The sequence below is a fragment of the Zophobas morio genome, unplaced genomic scaffold (genome assembly GCF_036711695.1).
Source record: "Zophobas morio isolate AGI-343-1 ecotype UQ-CSIRO unplaced genomic scaffold, CSIRO_AGI_Zmor_V1 ptg000021l, whole genome shotgun sequence".
In the NCBI taxonomy this organism is placed as follows: domain Eukaryota; kingdom Metazoa; phylum Arthropoda; class Insecta; order Coleoptera; family Tenebrionidae; genus Zophobas; species Zophobas morio.
This window is the reverse complement of record NW_026972126.1, coordinates 27793128-27812696: the sequence shown is the minus strand read 5'-3', so window position 1 is coordinate 27812696 and position 19569 is coordinate 27793128. Positions and strand designations below refer to the sequence as shown.

The window sequence follows — 19569 nt, the reverse complement described above, 5'->3', positions numbered from 1 at the left end:
AATTTACTAAAAACAAAGCAATTTGTTTAAATATTATTAAAATAACCCCGCAAATGTGCAATTTCTCGGCCAAAATATGAAGAATAATTTTTGCAATCTCATCGTGACATGCGATGACGTCACTGTCACGTGAGCTACCTGTCCAAAGGTCACGTCTTTCGGTCTTTTGTGTTCAGTTTTAATTTCTGTTTGATGGCGACATGATCGTCGCGTCCTTTGGCGTAAAAGTGGAGCAACTTCGCGAATTTCTAATTTATTATTAACAAATATTAGGAAAAATGTGTTGTTATTGTTGTGAAAACGGAAGAAACTGGATATTTTTCCGAAAAAGACCGAAAACAGCGTAAGTACGACTTCAGTTTTAATTTATCAGGTTCCGTGATTCGTTTCCTCGAGAAAGTTTAAATTTTGGGGAAATTTTCCAAACGATTGAAGTTGGTCGATCAAACCTATACATTTTCACGATATAATTAAATAATATTTAAACATAATTAATATTATTGACATTATATAATACGGTAAGTATTAATATATGATAATTAAATCGAACACCGTTTTCTTCAAACCGCAAATTTACTAAAAACAAAGCAATTTGTTTAAATATTATTAAATTAACCCCGAAAATGTGCAATTTCCCGGCCAAAATATCAAAAATAATTTTTGCAATCCCATCGTGACGTACGATGACGTCACTGTCACGTGAGCTACCTGAGCAAAGGTCGCATTTTTCGGTCTATTGTGTTCTGTTTAGATTTCGGTCTGATGACAGCAACATTGGAGCTCCGGTTTGGCTTACAAGTGGGGCTCTTTTCGCGGATTTCTAATTTATTATTAATAAATATTAGTGAAAATGTGTTAATGTTGGTGCTGTGAACACGAATGAAAATGGATATTTTTCCGAAAAGGACTGAAAACGGGGTAAGTACGATTTCAGTTTTAATTTATCAAGGTCCGTGATTCGTTTACTCGACAATGTTTAAATTTTGGAAAAAAATTCGAAACGGTTGAAGTTGATCGGTCAAAGCTATACATTTTCACGATATAATTAAATAAAATTTAGACATAATTATTAATATTAATTATAGTGTTCAAACACGGTAAGTACCTATTAATATATGATAATCAAACCGAAAAAAGTTTTACTAAAAACACGATGGTTTTAAAAACAAAGCAATTTGTTTAAATATTGTTAGATTAACCCTGAAAATGTCTAATTTCCCGGCCAAAATATGAAAAATAATTTTTGCAATCTCATCGTGACGTACGATGACGTCACTGTCACGTGAGCTACCTGAGCAAAGGTTACATTTTTCGGCCCCTTGTGTTCTGTTTAGATTTTGGTCTGATGGCAACAACATCGGAGCTCCGATTTGGCTTATTTTCGCGAATTTCTAATTTATTATTAATAAATATTAGTGAAAATGTGTTGTGTTGGTACTGTGAACACGAACGAAAGTGGATATTTTGCCAAAAAGTACCGAAAACGGGGTAAGTACGACTTCAATTTTAATTTATCGGGTTCCGTGATTCGTTTACTCGATAATGTTTAAATTTTGGGGAATTTTCGAAACGATTGAAGTTGGTCGGTCAACGCTGACTCTAAGGATAATTTTTAAACATAATTAATATAATTTACAATGTTTAAACGTGATAAGCTTATAATTCACACAGTACGGCGTCGGAATATACAAAGTGCGACGTTCATTTATAAAGTACGACGTTCATAATTTACAAAGTCCTTCACCCATGCTAGCAAACCCTAGTAGTATTTTGTGACATTACGTTGGCACTATTGATAAAAAAACATTTGCATTTGACAGTTAAATTGCAAAATAGAAATTGTCCATTATTAACGGACTCATTATTCGGAAAAATTTTGAGACGATGATCATTTTTTTGGGGTTGATAAACATTTTGACTAAAAAATTACTATGCTCACAAAACGTCAAGATTTCACAGTATTCAGTTTTGCAATTCTTGATTTAATCAATATAATAAATTGACCCAGTCATTAATTTTTTTCAGACACCCCGTATAAGCGAATCTAAAAAATATTGATGCAGTGATAAATAACAAGTATTTCGAAAACAATCAACTTTATTGATTAATTTTTGATAAAAATAGTCACCGAAGAAATCTGACCTGACCCGCTGCGACCTGACATTTTTTTTTAATTGAACTTTTTTTCAATCCATGGGTTTAATTTGGCATCCTTAACCCAGATAAAATGTCAACACCGAATTCCACGGGCACGTGCCGTATAACGAACCACACACCGTTGAAATGCGGCTTTAGTTTTTCTAGAAACCCACCAAGTCAATAACATTTTTATTTACAAAGTTTGATTGTAATCTCATTGTCTCCCTGTACGTTAGCCAAAATAGAAAACGAAAATTGCACGTCCAGTGTTGCCGGTTTCGTTCTCGATTCTCTACATTAATTAAGTCAGTGTGTGGCAACTTCTTCACACTCGATGAACAATATTTTCCTCACTTTCGAGATATTCCGGTTTTAGTAATTTTTTCGAACGAAGAAGTAGTAACACACTAGTGATAGTCGCTTTTTCCAGTGATCGACGTTATCGTTTTACCACGGTTTTCAACCTGTCAGCTACATTTTGCATTGCAATTTCGAGCCTTACGTAATTTGATAAAACATTTACCACAACGCCAGGAACCGAAATACCTTTTTATTAAGTAATACTTTTTGCGAGAGAGGGGACTCGCCACACTTTTCGAATACAAATTTGTCGAAACGAAGTAAAACGTGGAATTCTGCCTGCAATTGCATAAATTCCGTTATGAATGGTGCATTTATTTCGTTCTTTCAAATCCGACAGTAAACAAATTCGTTGTTCGTCAGACATTTCACGTTACTCGCTCACGTTTTATCCCATTCAAGTACAAAAATACTTCCTTGTTGACGTCCACGTGACAAAATCCATCATTCGAATTGATTCGAAATCGCAACAAACGGTCTGAGTGGCTCGGATTGTGTACACTGTCATTAGCTATTTACATAACCACTTGAAAATTCATTTGATTATTAGTAAACAAGATAAACGCAATGAAAGCTGATTATATGGGAATTTCATTAGCTGAATCAAAGCTAAGAGCGATTACGTAAACAGACATAAAACTTTACAACTTACGTACATGAATAAGGCACTTTGGGTACGACAGTATCGAACGCGACTGGAACTTTTCGACGCTTTTATCGAACATTTATCTGAGAAACTGATAAAAATGTAAACATAGGTGTTATTTACGGACTTCTGACTAAGTTTGTACATGTTTTCGAAGAAATATCTCGTTGCAAAATCGACACAACAAAATCGAAAATTATCGCTATTGACTTAAATCGTCTAAACATTTCCTTCGTCGTGACGTCGGTCACGCTCCAACTCGGACCTCCATATGGTCAGAAGTTTCCTCCACAATTTGTCATCGCACTGACCTTATTTCCCCCGGAAGTAGATATCCACGTTAGCACAAATCCGATTTTAATTGCGCGGAATTTCAATACGACCGGAACGCCCTTGGTGCGAAAAAATCCACAGGTTGGATTATTTTGACGCAAACGGGTAACGGGTTAGAGTGCAGGTATGGTAATAACGACAGCAATTAGAACAGTTGCGATTTAATGTTTCCACTAATTAGACGAACACGGTTTGAGAGAGCTAATTAATGAATGACAACGAGGATGAATTTTAAAATGGGTTAAAGCCGGGATAACGTAGTGGGTGCAGAGAAATTGCGGAAATGTGTAATTATGCAACTGAACCACGGTCGGTGAAGAAGGTGCAAGATTTATCGTGCCTTGGAGCAAAACCCGTGCGTTTACGAGTGACATAAGTAGCTTAGAGTGCGATTATTCAACGGGAAACTTATGTTCGGGCCGAATACATCCAGTCCGGCCCAGGACGCAGTTTTTTGTGCACGGAAATGAAACACCTTATCTTTCAAGTGTGCCGAAAGCGATGATTGATGTTTGAAAAATCTTTACAATGCCGAACACGGACAATAAAATTACACACAACTGTACTTTTATAGTCGACGACTCGTCAGATAGCATCTACGCTCTGGACCCCCTATCCAGTCTAGAAATTGGCTCCGATTTTCCCGGCGTCCAATTAGAGCGTCCCAATTTTCGTGGTCGCGCTCACTTTGCGCAATTCGCGGCCATCCATCATAGCAATCGTAAAAATGGCACTAGCGAAATCACGATCCGCCGATCTGATTAGAAAGAAATATCGTCGTCGGCGAAAAATAATGGATCGGTGTCCACCGATTCGCAACAATTTTGAAACCGACACCATTACGTAACGCCGCTTCGAATCAAAAACGAAGCCTTTGCTGATTTATCCTCGAAAATCCCACCGATCGCCGACCACGCTCGAAATTTGAATAGTAATAGCCTCCGCGGCGACCCGATCCGCGTCTAGAAATCGCGGAAAGTGCGCGATTTTCACTTACAACTTCTTGACGTGTCTCTTGCGCGCGATCAACGTGTAGGACTCCTTGTGTCCGGTGCTGAAGTACTTCATGATCACTTGCACTATTGCACTGGCGACCGTTTAACCGGTCCGTTACATCACTGCACTTGATGCCCGAAATCTCGTTGGAGCGCTGGCGAACACGTGCGCTTACGGCTGCGGCCGGTCGAGACGTACGCCGAGCATGGCATGACGGCCGGACGACTACTGAAAACGAACGCGAACGTGTGTGGATAGAGAGAAGGTGAAGCGCTTTCGGTGTGCTTGGATCGACTAGGGGAACGCTGGCCTTTAGCGATTCCCCTCTTCTCGAGGGAGGGAGATAGAAGGTGCGCTCTATCGGGAGCGAACGCTGCGAGATGTAAATATTTTGCGGGGTTCGAGGGCCCGTACCGAAAACAATCAAAAGCGACACATTTATTAGAGAAAAAAAGTGGTTGAAGGTTATTTGGACAAGGGTTCCGTCGTCCCTTGGGTACAGTTCGACGAATGATAACATAATGGGTTCGAATCATGGACGATGGACGGTGGTGGAGTGTGGGTGATGAAAGTATGATATATTAATGAATTCACAAAAACAAGCTCTACAAAAATTCCAAAAAATATATAATGTGATTATGAAGAAAGTTGAATGGTGTTGAAAAGTAAAAAAATTATAGGTTGACAAAACACATTTATAGACTATCATTTTTTTTCAGTTTCTTTCACTTTTATGCAAAATCAATTTTTACTTCCCGAGCGCAAACGAAGGAAGTATTGTAATCGAGTCAGTTGGCTGACTCTCTACTCTTACGTTTTTTCGACCTTTCATGACCCCTAAAGTACGAAGAAATAGGTCTCTCGTTTCCGTCTGTCTGTCTGTCAATGTTTCAGTTTTACGATTTTTCAATTTTTCAAAATGTTGGACACTTCGATTTCTCCATTTTTTGATTTATTAATATTTCACTTTTGCGATTTTTCAGTTCTTTATTCCTCGATTTTCAATTTTTCGCTTACTCATTTTTTCGATATCTCATTGTTATCTTAAAAAATTCTATTTTTGATTTTTCCGTTCCTCGATTAATAAAATTTTCGATTTCTTCATTTTTGTAAGGTTTCAGTAAAAATTGAAAGTGGAGAAATCTAAAAATATAAAATTTAAAAAATTCAAAAATTAAAATATCAAAAAATTGAAAAATGGGGAAATTGATAAAATTCCTAAAATTTGGAAAATAAAAAAATTCAATAATCTGAAAGCCGAAAGGTCTAAAAATTGAAAAATTGAGGAATCGAAAAATTCAAAGACAATCCCGAGAAACGAAACATCAGATCCAAAAATCGAAAAGTTGCGAAATCGAAATAGGCCAAATCAAAAAATCGAAAAGTAAAGAATTGAAAAATTGAAATTGACAAAAAAAAAATCGAAACATCGAAATCCCAATGAATCAGGAAATCGAAAAACTGAAAAACCAAAAATCTAAAACCTAAAACCGAGAAGTTAAAAATTGAAAAAATGAGAAATGGAAGAAAACTGCGGACTCAAAAAATTTGAAACTGAAACATTGAAAAATTGAAAAATCGAGGAATTAAAAAGTTGAAAAATCGAAGTCGAAAAACCAAAAATCTTAAAAATCGAAGAAAAAAGGAAAAAAAAAAGTGATTAATCGAGATTTTGAAAAAGTGAGAAATGGGAAAATCAAAAGAATCGATTAATCAAGAAACTGAGGCATCAAAAATTGAAAATTTGACCGTCAAAAATTGAAAAATTGAAATTGTAAAACTGAAAATTGAGAAATCTAAAATTTTACTCGATTATTAAAATTTTGAACTGAAGAATCCAAAATTGAAAAATCTCAACACTGAAATATCGAAAAAATGCTTTTCGAAAAATAAAAAAATTGAAAAATCGAAAAATTGAAAACCCGAAAAATTAAAATGTGAAAAGTCGAAAAATTTTAAACATTCAGAAAATGGAAAATTCCCAAAATTAAAATGTCGAAAAAGTGAGAAATTGAAAACTTGAATAATCCAGAAGTCAAAACTCAAAACATCAAAAAATCGCATAGTAGAAAAATTGAAAAATCGAAAAACAAAATGAAAAACGAAAAACTGAAAAATAGAGAATTGAAAAATCAAAAATCTAAAACTGAGAAGTCGAAAATTCGGGAAGTTGAAAATCGAACAAATGAAAAATCGAAGAAAAATTGCTGAGTCAAAAAAGTGAAAAATTCCAAAACTGAAACACCGAAAAATTGAAAAATCGGGAAATCGAAAAGTTGAAAACTCGAAGTTGAAAAATCATTTTTCAATTTTTCGATATTTTAATTTTTGAATTTTTTAAATTTTAGATTTTTAGATTTCTCCAGTTTCAATTTTCAGTTTTTCGATTTTTCAATTTTTTGTTTCTTAAATTTTACATTTTTCGATTTTTCAGTTTTTCTACTTTTCAAAGATTGGATTTATAAGTTTTTCAATTCTTCAATTTTTAATTTTTTCGATTTTTAAAATTTTTGATTTTTCGGTTTCGATTTTTCAACTTTTCGATTTCTCGATTTTTCAATTTTTTGATGTTTCAGTTTTCAATTGTTTGATTTAGCAATTTTCTTCCATTCTTCATTTTTTCAATTTTTAACTTCTCGGTTTTAGATTTTTGGTTTATCAAGTTTTAGATTTTTAAAATTTCTTATTTTTCAATTTCTCGATTTCCTGATTCATTGAGATTTCGATTTTTAAACTTGTTTTTATTGATTATTTTTTAATTTCAATTTCAACTTTTCAATTCTTAACTTCTGGATTTTTTGATTTGGCCAATTTCGATTTCTCAATTTCTCGATTTTTGGATCTTCTGATGTAACGTTTTCTCGAGATTGAGTCTTTGAATTTTTCGATGTTTCGATTTTCGAATCCTCAGTTTTTGATTTTTGAACATTTCGGCTTTTCGATTCCTCAGTTTTTTCATTTTCCAAATTTTCGTCATTTTAGTCTTGGAATTTTTCAATTCCCCCATTTTTCAATTTTTCGATTGTTCGATAGTTTGATTTTTGAATTTTTTTAAATTTTAGACTTTTAGAGATTTCCCGAGATCTCGTTTCCTCGATTTTTCGATTTTTCAGTTCTTCGAATTTTAAAATGTTTCAGTTTTCAGTTTTCCGATTTTTCAATTTTTTGTTTTTTAAATTGTACATTTTTCGATGTTTCAATTTTTCTACTTTTCAAAGATTGGATTTAGAAGTTTTTCAATTCAGTTTTGGAATTTTTCAATTTTTTTATTCAGCAATTGTTCAATTGTTCATTTTTTCGATTTCTAAAACTTCTGACTTTTCGACTTTGCCGTTATTAAATTTTTAAACTCTTCAGTTTTTCGATTTTTCAGTTTTCAACAGTTCAATTTTTCGATGTATCGATTTTTTTTAGTTTTTAATTTTGGGCCATTCCGATTTCTAAACTTTTCGTTTCTTTTACTTCCCGATTTTTCGAATTCTCGGTTTCTTGATCTTTTGATGTATCGTTTCTCGATGGTTCAATTTTTCCATTCTTCAATTTTTGGATTTTATAAATTTTCGATATTTCGAATTTTTTATTCTTCAATTTCTCGATTTTCAATTTGTTAATTTTTCGATTTTCAATTTGTTAATTTTTCGATTTTCAATTTTCCGATTACTCAACTTTGTTCATTTTTCGATTTCTTAGTTTTTGGAAGTCTCAGTTTTAGGATATTCCAATTTTTCGATTACAAAATTTTCTGATTTTTCAATTTTTAACGTTTCTAAATTTTAGATTTCTCGAGTTCACGATTTCTCGTTTTCTCGATTTTTCGATTTTTCAGTTCTTCGAATTTTTAAATTTTTCATTTTTCAGTATTTTGATTTTTCAATTTTTCGTTTTCAAAATTTTACATTTTTCGATTTTTCAGTTTTTCTACTTTACGATTTTTTGATCTTTTGAATTGTTGACACCTTGGTTTTTCGATTTTTGAAAATTTTTCATCTTCTGAATTTTTTTTAATTTTTTCCGGAAATTTGGGTGTCTAGGATGAAAATTCAACACGCATTCACAAGTGCAAGGATGTTATTTTATAAAATTAAAAACAAATTTACCAATGTAAATTGTAGAAATGACGTCATCTCATTGGTAGTGGGGATAATTAGCCAAATTTTATCATATATCATCTACATGATATTCCTAATATAAATACAAAATTTAACAAGAATACTAGATTACGTGTAAAAATCGCCACAGACGACAGACGGAAACGGGAGACCAATTTTTTCGCACTCTAGGAGTCACGAACCATCGAAAAAACCCTCGGTAAGCAAAAACAACGTAAGTGTATTTTTCGTGTTGGTCTGCCATGGCCAAACCGCCTTTCCCGCGCCACATCCATCTCCTCCGTAATTAATTGGTACAAAACACCAAAAACTGCTCACTCCCAAACACCACGGAGGCGTTACACGTTTCGCCCATTTCTATCGACACTTCTTCACCTATCGCGCCCATAAAACCGCATTTTTACACAAATCGAAAACGGCTTATCAAAGCCCCGACCCGACAACTCCTTCTCCTCGCTTGTCCTGCACGTGCACTTTCCCTCTCCTGGATTTAGATCACGAGTGATTTTTTGAATGAGGCGCTCCCCTAATTTACAGGCAATTTCTCGTTGGTAATTTTCGCCCCTCTTCGACCGACTGAATAATTTAGGGCAATTTTTCGCGGATGTGGCATTCCCGACGTTGTTTTATTCTTTACGAGAGGATTCTCCCCGTTTCGGTTTTGGGTGCATCTGAGACTCCATTAGCGCGCTCGAGGAGTTGCTATTGCGAAGTTCTAAGTGGGTTTCGTGGGGGGTTAAATTTTGATGAGGCGGCGGGATGGCGATATCGGAAAGATGTAGGTCGAATTGGAAGATGTGGCTGAAGGCGTGGGATTAGGAGATAAGGACGACGTAAAAGTAAACATAAAGTCGAAAAGCTGGACCGACATTTCGCGAAAACAGTTTGCCGAACCGAAAGTTCGTTAATATTTTATCGCGCAACCAACGCATAGTTTAAAATTGACCTTTTAAAATTAATTTCCAAATATAACAATCGGCGCAGTTAGCTACGTTCGATTTTCCTAACCACCCACTACATCTATCAATTTAACTAATTTCGGCACGAGCTGTCGCCTGCAAACAAAAACATTTGATTGCACTTAATCCAAGTAATGACAAAATCAATACAACCACCACTTCGTCCTACACAACGCCGTCGTTAAATCTCCGCAGTAAATATTTATTACGACAATAAAGCAAGTAGAAGTCTCTTACTCGATGCCCTATAAACAACAATGTTATTATTTTTCATCAAAGTCAACAAGAGAATTCTTAGTCACCGTGTTTTCCTTAAGATAAATCGCCATTTCGACGTCGACAAGACAAAAGGTTAACCCCTCGATATTTCCGAGCGAACAAAGGGTCTGACATTTTTAAAATCAACCAAACGTGCATTTTCAACTCGATGATCAATAAGTCACTAAAAAACGAAAGTAGGAGCGTTTTTTCTTCGTCAACGTTAATTAGGTTAGTTTCTCTCTGAGCCCCTTTTTGCTTGTTTTCTTTTTGCGACTTTCCCTGTTTTGTATTCGTCGTTTGCACAAACAAGAAAATCCCGCTAAATATCACTGTCACAGTGTACTTACTTGTAATATGGTAATCCTATTATGTTAATTTACTGGTTTAGTGCGCTAAGTCCCTCGAACCCCTGTTGCTCCACTGCTAATTAATTTAAACTGCTCCTGCAGTGTGGTTGAGAAGGAACAAACTTCAAGAAAAATCGAGCTTAATCCCTTATTGTTAACAGAATAGAGTAATGAACTGCTTAATCCTTTGTTCGGTAAACTTCAGATACATCTGCCACTAAGTGTTCGCCTTAATGGTTCAGGCGAGATCCTAATTAGAAACTTGCCCAACTCTTTCCAGTTAAGGGACTCGCAAGAGGAGGTATAATAATTTTTCCGTTTTTTCTGCGACAGAATATTAATATATTTTTATTCATCAAACTAAAATTCCTTTTACTTTGTGTCTTAAACACCATAGAAGTGCTTGAAAATCCTCACATAAAGCAAATAATCAACGGAAAAAAATGCTTTTCGAAAAGTCGAAAAATTGAAATCTGAAAAGTCGAAAAATCGTAGATCGAGCAATCGAAACTCGAAAAGTTGAAAAATTCAGAGAATAAAAAATTCTGAAAATTGAAACATCGAAAAATTGAGAAGTTGAGAACTTGAAAAATCGAGAAATCTAAAAAGAGAAAAATCGATTTTTTTTTTTAATCGAAAAACCGAGATGTCAACAATTCAAAATATCAAAAAGTCGTGAAGTAGAAAAACTGAAAAATCGGAAATATAAAATTTAAAAAACGAAAAATTGAAAAATTTAAAAACAGAAAAATGAAAAATTTCAAAGTTCGAAGATCTGAAAAATCGAAAAATCTAAAATTAAAAAAATTGAATTGGAAAATGGGGAAGTTGAAAAATTCCAAAACTAAAATGACGAAAATTTGGAAAATAAAGAAATTGAAAAATCAAAAAAACGAAATGCCAAAAAATCGAAAAACTGAGAAATTAAAAATCGAAACATCGAAAAATTCGAAGACTGAATCATCGAGAATACGAAGCATCAGAAGATCGAGAAATCTTTCAGTCTAGAAGTCGAAAAATGGAAAACTGGAGAAATCCAAATAGGCCAAATGCAAAAATCGAATTGTTAAGAATTGAAAAGTTGAAATTGAAATTAAAAAAACTCCATAAAAAGTTCAAACATCGAAATCTTAATGAACCGGGAAATCGAAAAATTGAGAAATAACAAATTTTAAAAATCGAAAAATTGAAAAACCAAAAATCTAAAACCGAGAAGTTGAAAAATCGAGAAAATGAAAATTGAAGAAATCGAAGAGTTGCAAAATTGAAGTCGAAAAATCAAAAATTTTAAAAATCAAAAAAAAAAGAAAAATTGAATTGAAAAAGTGATAAATCGAAACTTTGAAAAGTCGAAAAATTGAGAAATGGGAAAATCAGAAGAATGCATTAATCAAGAAACTGAAACATAGAAAAATTGAAAATTTAGAACCGTCAAAAATTGAAAAATTGTAAAACTGAAACATTGGAAAATTGAGAAATCAAAATTTTAATAACCGGGGAACTGAAGAATTAAAGATTAAAAAACTCAAACTGAAATATCGAAAAAATGAGTAAGCGAAAAATTGAAAATCCAGGAATTGAGAAATTGAAGAATAAAGAACTGAAAATCGCAAAACTGAAATATCAAAAAATCGAAAAAAAAATCGAGAAATAGAACAAAAATAAGTTCAAACATGAATCGGGGAACCAAAAAATAGAAAAATAAGAAATTTTAAAAATGAAAAAAATTGAAAATCGAGAAGTCGAAAAATCGATAAGTTGAAAATCGAAAAAATGAAAAATGGAAGAAAAATTGCAGAATCAAAGAATTGCAAATTCCAAGTTAAATATTGAAAAATTGAAAAATATAAAAATCGAAAAGTTGAAAATCGAAAAAATTAAAAATGGAAGAAAAATTGCAGAATCAAAGAATTGAAAATTCCAAGTTAAATATTGAAAAATTGAAAAATCGAAAAATTGAAAAGTTCAAAAATCGAAGTCCAAAATCAAAAATTTAAAAATAGAAAAAATGAAAAATTGAAAAATTGATAAATCGAAACTTTGAAAATTCGAAAAATTGGAAAATGGGAAAATTAAAAGAATCGATTATTCAAGAAACATCGAAAAATTTAGAACCGGCAAAAAGTGAAAAAATGGAAAATTGTAAAACTGTACATTGGAAAATTGAGATATCGAAAATTTTAATAATCCAGGAACTGAAGAATCAATAATTGAAAAATCTCAACACTGAATTATCGAAAAAATGAGCCAGCGAATTGAAAAATCGAAGAATAAAAAACTGAAAATCGCAAAACAAACATTAAAAAATCTAAAAATAGAAAAATCCAGAAATCGAAATATCTAACATTTTGAAAATTGAAAAATCTAAATTTTAAACTAGAAGAATTGAAAAATCGAGAAATAGAAAAGTTTAAAAAAATCGAAATCGAAAAATCAAAAATTTTAAAAATCGGAAAATTGTAAAACCAAAAATCCAAAACCGGGAAGTTGAAAAATCGAGAAGTTGAAACACTGAAAAAATTAAAAAGGAAGAAAAACTGCAGACTGAAAAATCGAGAAATCGAACAGTTGAAAAAGCGAACAGTTGAAAAATCGAAGTCGAAAAATCAAAAATTTTAAAAATCGAAAAAAGGAAAAATGAAACAATTGAAAATTTTAGAAATGATAAAAAATTGTCAAATTCCAACATTGGAAAATTTAGAAATCGAAAACTTTAATAATTGAGGACTGAACAACCAAAAACTGAAAAATCTCAACACTGAAATACCGAAAAAATGAGTAAGCGGAAAATTGAAAAATTGAGAATTTGAAAAATTGAAGAATAAAGAACTGAAAATCGCAAAACTGAAATAGTCAAAAATTGGAAAAATAGAAAAATCGAGAATTCGAAATATGTAACATTTTGAAAATTGAAAAATCTAATTTTTAAACATAGAAATATTGAAAAATCGAAAAACTGAAAAATGGAAGAAAAATTGCAGAATCAAAACAATTAAAAAATTCCAAAGCTGAAACCGTATAAATAATTTTTTATAATTAAAAAAGTGAAAGTCGAAAAATAAAAGTCGAAAAATCGAAAATTTAAAAAATCCAAAAATTGAAAATCAAAGACCTGAAAAATCCAAAAATTGAAAAATCTAATACAATCGAAAATGGTCGAATCAAAAAATCGATTAATCGAGAAACTGCAGAATCGAAAAATTGAAAAATTCCAAAACTGAAACATCGAAAAAATGAGTAAGCGAAAAATTGAAAATCGAGGAATTGAAAAATTGAGAAATTGAAGAATAAAGAACTGAAAATAGCAAAACCGAAATATCAAAAAATCGAAAAATAGAAAAATCGAGAAATAGAACAAAAATAAGTTCAAATATCGAAATTTCAATGAATCGGCAAATCGAAAAATAGAAAAATAAGAAATTTTAAAAATCAAACAATTGAAAAACAAAATCTAAAATCGAGAAGTCGAAAAATCGGTAAATTGAAAATCGAAAAAATGAAAAATGGATGAAAAATTGCAGAATCAAAGAATTGAAAATTCCAAGCTAAATATTGAAAAATTGAAAAGTTGAAAAATCGAAGTCCAAAATAAAAAATTTTAAAAATAGAAAAAATTAAAAATTGAAGAATTGATAAATCGAAACTTTGAAAACTCGAAAATGGGAAAATTAAAAGAATCGATTATTCAAGAAACATCGAAAAATTGAAAATTTATTACCGTCAAAAAGTGAAAAATTGGAAAATTGTAAAACTGTACACTGGAAAATTGAGAAATCGAAAATTTTAATAATCGAGGAACTGAAGAATCAATAATTGAAAAATCTCAACACTGAACTATCGAAAAAATGAGCCAGCGAATTGAAAAATCGAAGAATAAAAAACTGAAAATCGCAAAACTGAAACATTAAAAAATCTAAACATAGAAAAATCCAGAAATCGAAATATATATCTAACATTTTGAAAATTGAAAAATCTAAATTTTAAACTAGAAGAATTGAAAAATCGAGAAATAGAAAAGTTTAAAAAAATCGAAATCGAAAAATCGAAAATTTAAAACATCGAAAAATGGAAAAACCAAAAATCTAAAGCCAAAAGTCTAAAAAACGAAAAATTGAAGAAAAATCGAGAAATCGAACAGTTGAAAAAGCGAACAGCTGAAAAATTGAAGTCGAAAAATCAAAAATTTTGAAAATCGAAAAATTGTAAAACCAAAAATCCAAAACCGAGAAGTTGAAAAATCGAGAAAATGAAAAATGAAGAAATCGAAGAGTTGCAAAATTGAAGTCGAAAAATCAAAAATTTTAAAAATCAAAAAAAAAGAAAAATTGAATTGAAAAAGTCATAAATCGAAACTTTGAAAAGTCGAAAAATTGAGAAATGGGAAAATCAGAAGAATGCATTAACCAAGAAACTGAAACATCGAAAAGTTGAAAATTTTGAACCGTTAAAAATTGAAAAATTGTAAAATTGTAAAACTGAAGTATTGGAAAATTCCAACGCTGAAATATCGAAAAATGAAAAAATCGTGAAATTGAAGAGTTGAAAAATCGAAGTCAGAGAACCAAAATTTTAAAAATGAAAAATATGAAAAATTGAATTGAACAGGTGATAAATCGAAACCTTGAAAAGCCGAAAAATTGAAAAAAGGGAAATTCAAAAGAATCGATCAATCAAGAAACTGAAACATAGAAAAACTGAAAATTAAGAAATCAAAATTTTAATAACCGAGGAACTGAAGAATTAAAGATTAAAAAAACTCAAGACTGAAATATCGAAAAAATGAGTACCTAAGCGAAAAATTGAAAATTCAGGAATTGAGAAATTGAAGAATAAAGAACTGAAAATCGCAAAACTGAAATATCAAAAAATCGAGAAATAGAACAAAAATAAGTTCAAACATCGAAATCTCAATGAATCGGGAAATCGAAAAATAGAAAAATAAGAAATTTAAAAAATCAAAAAATTGAAAAAGAAAGTCTAAAATCGAGAAGTCGAAAAATCGATAAGTTGAAAATCGAAAAAATGAAAAATGGAAGAAAAATTGCAGAATTAAAGAATTGAAAATTCCAAGTTAAATATTGAAAAATTGAAAAATCGAAAAATTGAAAAGTTGAAAAATCGAAGTCCAAAATCAAAAATTTAAAAATAGAAAAAATGAAACTTTGAAAACTCGAAAAATTGGAAAATGGGAAAATTAAAAGAATCGATTATTCAAGAAACATCGAAAAATTAAAAATTTATTACCGTCAAAAAGTGAAAAATTGGAAAATTGTAAAACTGTACTTTGGAAAATTGAGAAATCGAAAATTTTAATAATCGAGGAACTGAAGAATCAATAATTGAAAAATCTCAACACTGAACTATCGAAAAAATAAGCCAGCGAATTGAAAAATCGAAGAATAAAAAACTGAAAATCGCAAAACTGAAACATTAAAAAATCGAAAAATAGAAAAATCCAGAAATCGAAATATCTAACATTTTGGAAATTGAAAAATCTAAATTTTAAACTAGAAGAATTGAAAAATCGAGAAATAGAAAAGTCTACAAAAATCGAAATCGAAAAATCGAAAAATCGAAAATTTAGAAAATCGAAAAATTGAAAAACCAAAAATCTAAAGCCAAAAGTCGAAAAAACGAAAAATGGAAGAAAAATCGAGAAATCGAACAGTTGAAAAAGCGAACAGCTGAAAAATTGAATTCGAAAAATCAAAAACCGGGAAGTTGAAAAATCGAGAAGTTGAAACACTGAAAAAATTAAAAAGGAAGAAAATTGCAGACTCAAAAAATTGAAAAATTCCAAAGCTGAAACATGGAAAAAATGAAAAATCGAGAAATCGAACAGTTGAAAAAGCGAACAGTTGAAAAATCGAAGTCGAAGGAAAAATTATAGAATTGAAAATTTTAGAAATGATAAAAAATTGTCAAATTCAAACATTGGAAAATTTAGAAATCGAAAAGTTTAATAATCGAGGACTGAACAATCGAAAATTGAAAAATCTCAACACTGAAATGCCGAAAAAATGAACAAGTAAGCTAAAAATTGAAAAATTGAGAAATTAAAATATTGAGGAATAAAGTGCTGAAAATCGTAAAACTGAAATACATATCAAAAAATGGAAAAATACAAAAATCGAGAAATCGAAATATCTAACATTTTGAAAACTGAAAAATGTAAATTTTAAACAGAGAAAAATTGAAAAATCGAAAAATTGAAAAATGGAAGAAAATTGCAGAATCAAAAAAATTAAAAAATTCCAAAGCTGAAATATCGAAAATTTAAAAAACCGAAAAATTGGAAAACCAAATCTCTGAAAATCCAAAAATCGAAGAATTGAAAAATTTAGTAATCGAAAACGATCAAATCAAAAAATCCATTAATCAAGAAATTGAGGCATTGAAAAATTGCAGCGTCGAAAAATTGAAAAATTCCAAAACTGAAACATCGAACAATTGAAAAATCAAGAAATCGAAAAGTTGAAAAATTGAAGTCGAAAACCCAAAAAGCACTGAAACGAAAACTCGAAAATTTTAAAAACCTAAAATATAAAAAATTGAAAAATTACAATATCGAAAAATTAAAAAATGGAAAAATTAAAAATTCTAAAGCTAAAATGACGAAAATTGGAAAAACATTGAAAAATCGAAAGCCGAAGTGTCAAAAAATCGAAAAACTGAGGAATTGAAACATGAAAAGATCGAAAAATTAATCCACTAGTCGAAAAATCGAAAAATTGGGAAATCGAAGTAGGCCTAATGCAAAAATCGAAAAGTTAAGAATTCAAAAGTTAAAATTGAAATTAAAAGATTCCATAAATCGAAAAATTGAAAAATCGGGAAATAGAACAATAAAAAGGTTCAAACATCGAAATCTCAATGAAACGGGAAATCGAAAAATTAAAAAATGTGAAATTTTAAAAATCGAAAAATTGAAAAAGCAAAATTCCAAAACGGGAAAGTCGAAAAATCGAGAAGTTGAAACATTGAAAACATTCGAGAAACAGAACAATCAAAAAGTTCGAACATGGAAATCTCAATGAATCGGAAAATCGAAAAATTGAAAAATAATAAATTTTAAAAATCGAAAATTGGAAAAACCAAAAGAAGCCGGGAAGTCGAAAAATCGGGAAGTTGAGACGTGGAAAAAAATGAAAAAAGGAAGAAAAAGTTCAGAATCAAAAAATTGAAAAATTCCAAAACTGAAACATCGAAAGACTGAAAAATCGAGAATTCGAAAAGTTGAAAATTCGAAATCGAAAATTTAAAAAATCGAAAAATTGAAAAACCGAAAATCTAAAACCAGAAGTCGAACAATCGAGAAATGGAAAAATCGAAAAAATGAAGAATGGAAGAAAAATTGCTGAATCAAAAAATTGAAAAATTCCAAAACTAAAACATCGAAAAATTTAAAAATCAAGAAATCGAACAGTTGAAAAAGCGAACAGTTAGAAGTCGAAAAAATACTGAAATACCGACAAAATGAGTAGGCGAAAAATTGAAGAATAAAAAACTGAAAATCGCAAAACTGAAATATCAAAAAATGGAAAAAGAGAAAAATCGAGAAATCGAAACAATTAAAAAATTCCAAAGCTGAAAAATCGAAAATTTAAAAAATCGAAAAATTGAAAAATCTAGTACAATTGAAAATGGTCAAATAAAAAACCCATTAATCAAGAAATTGAGACATCGAAAAAAAACAAGTTGCAGTTAGAACTATACATATTAGTAAGAGAAAAAATATTAAATATCTATTTATTTTTTTCTCAATAAAAACCTAATAATAATATTGTATGCCACTTTAATGACGAAATTTACTGCACGAATGTGTCATTTTCACATAATTTAGTATACTATATTTATGACAGCAATAAAGACTACTATTATTAGTGTTGCTCATAATACAAAAACTTGCCAAATGGCTCTAATGTGACCACTGCCCATAAATCGTTGAGATCCTAATCAGAAACTTGCCGAACTCTTCCACTGCCAGTTAAGGGTGTTGAAAAAATCATGTTTGTACATCGACAATTTTCGCGATAATATTGTAAGTGTTATGGTAATTTTAACACCACTACGAGTACTCGAATGAGCCTAAACTGAAAACTCGGTTTTTAGAATCTCTGTTACTCGACGTGTGCAAATATACTTCTCTATTTATGACACCAATAAACACTACCATTATCATTGTTGCTAATATCGCTATTAATGCAAAAACTTGCCAAACGGCTCTAATGCGACCACTACCCATAAATCGTTCCTCGTTTGAGCGAAACCGGCGACTTTTTTCGTAAAATTAGCTCACAATGGTAGTTTAACGCCCCATTAACTTTATCATTGCACGAGGCAACGCAAAAACACATCTACATAAATTCCGCCGATCGCTCTGCCGACATTTGAAAATGCTGAAAAATGTAGCAAAACGTGATTTGTTGTCGTTCGCGTCGAATCAATGAATCGTACATCGGAGTAATGAATAACTGGATAACCGGGAAAATACCTGGAGCTTTGGGAGCTCGGTTCGGGCATGACGTGTCACACAAAATCGTGTTTTACGTCGGGTTTTGGGAGCGCTCGATACACTCTTCCTGGGAACCAGAAAGTGCAGGTGCACAAGCGAGCTTTTTCGTCGATGCTAATTTGAAACTCGATCGCCATTGCCGCTGGAAATCGGATAATTAAAAATGCCGGGCGATTATAATTTTTCCGAGATAGGATCAGCGGATGATTGGCGATTTGTCTTCGGGACGCGCTAATTACGAATAAGCGTCAAAGCTGAAATTAACGAGTCAACTTTATTTGTCGCTCGTAGCGATTCCGAAGCACAATTGACTGTCTTGTCTTCACTTTGAAAAAGTTTGATCGGGTCGAAAATCTCCGCGGACAAAAAACGAATAAATGGGCGCGCATTAGCAACAGTTGATGTTCGGGTCCTCTAATTTATTATAATAAGCCACCTACAACCGAGAAGAACATATTTCATTTTGACGTACCAACCCGTTCCCGAGGCTATAAATTTATTTAACGGTATAATTATGACATTAGGAACAATAATTTGACACTTTGGAGTATTCATCTTGTCAACCTTGGAAAAAAAGACAAATTTTAGCACGTTTTGTTCTTGGGGGATGACGTCATCCGTCACTGGAGACATTCCAACAGACCGGAATCCGATAAAAACACGCCAAATCTCGTTGAGGGCACAACGTTCACCCTCCCCATCCGGACCCATCAGACCATAGCGCACACGCGACCGACCATCTGACAAATCTGTCAAAATGATTGAAAGCGGACCACCAAAAACCAACAGCCGGCGACCTTATGTCACTCCGATAATAAAAAATCTACAAAAAGCGACACGAAAGGGTTGTTCGAGAGTCGAATTTTTCCGGAACCGATCGATTCGGTAGCGACCCTCCGAATTT

At 31.6% G+C, this 19569-nt stretch overlaps 1 protein-coding gene across 6 annotated transcripts in view; it reads right to left on the bottom strand.

Annotated features, from left to right (window-relative positions):
* Rapgap1 (Rap GTPase activating protein 1) overlaps positions 1 to 19569 on the bottom strand; it is a 305306-nt gene that overhangs the window by 136096 nt on the left and 149641 nt on the right. The window contains exon 1 of one of the 6 annotated variants that reach the window (XM_064061037.1): positions 4476 to 4756. The exons of 4 other annotated variants lie outside the window; for them this stretch is intronic. In XM_064061037.1, the coding sequence (XP_063917107.1) occupies positions 4476 to 4546 (71 nt within the window). In that variant the 5' untranslated portion in view covers positions 4547 to 4756. Of the gene's footprint in view, positions 1 to 3155; positions 3207 to 4475; positions 4757 to 19569 lie in introns of those variants that run through there. One more of the 6 variants, XM_064061039.1, reaches the window with a different exon arrangement.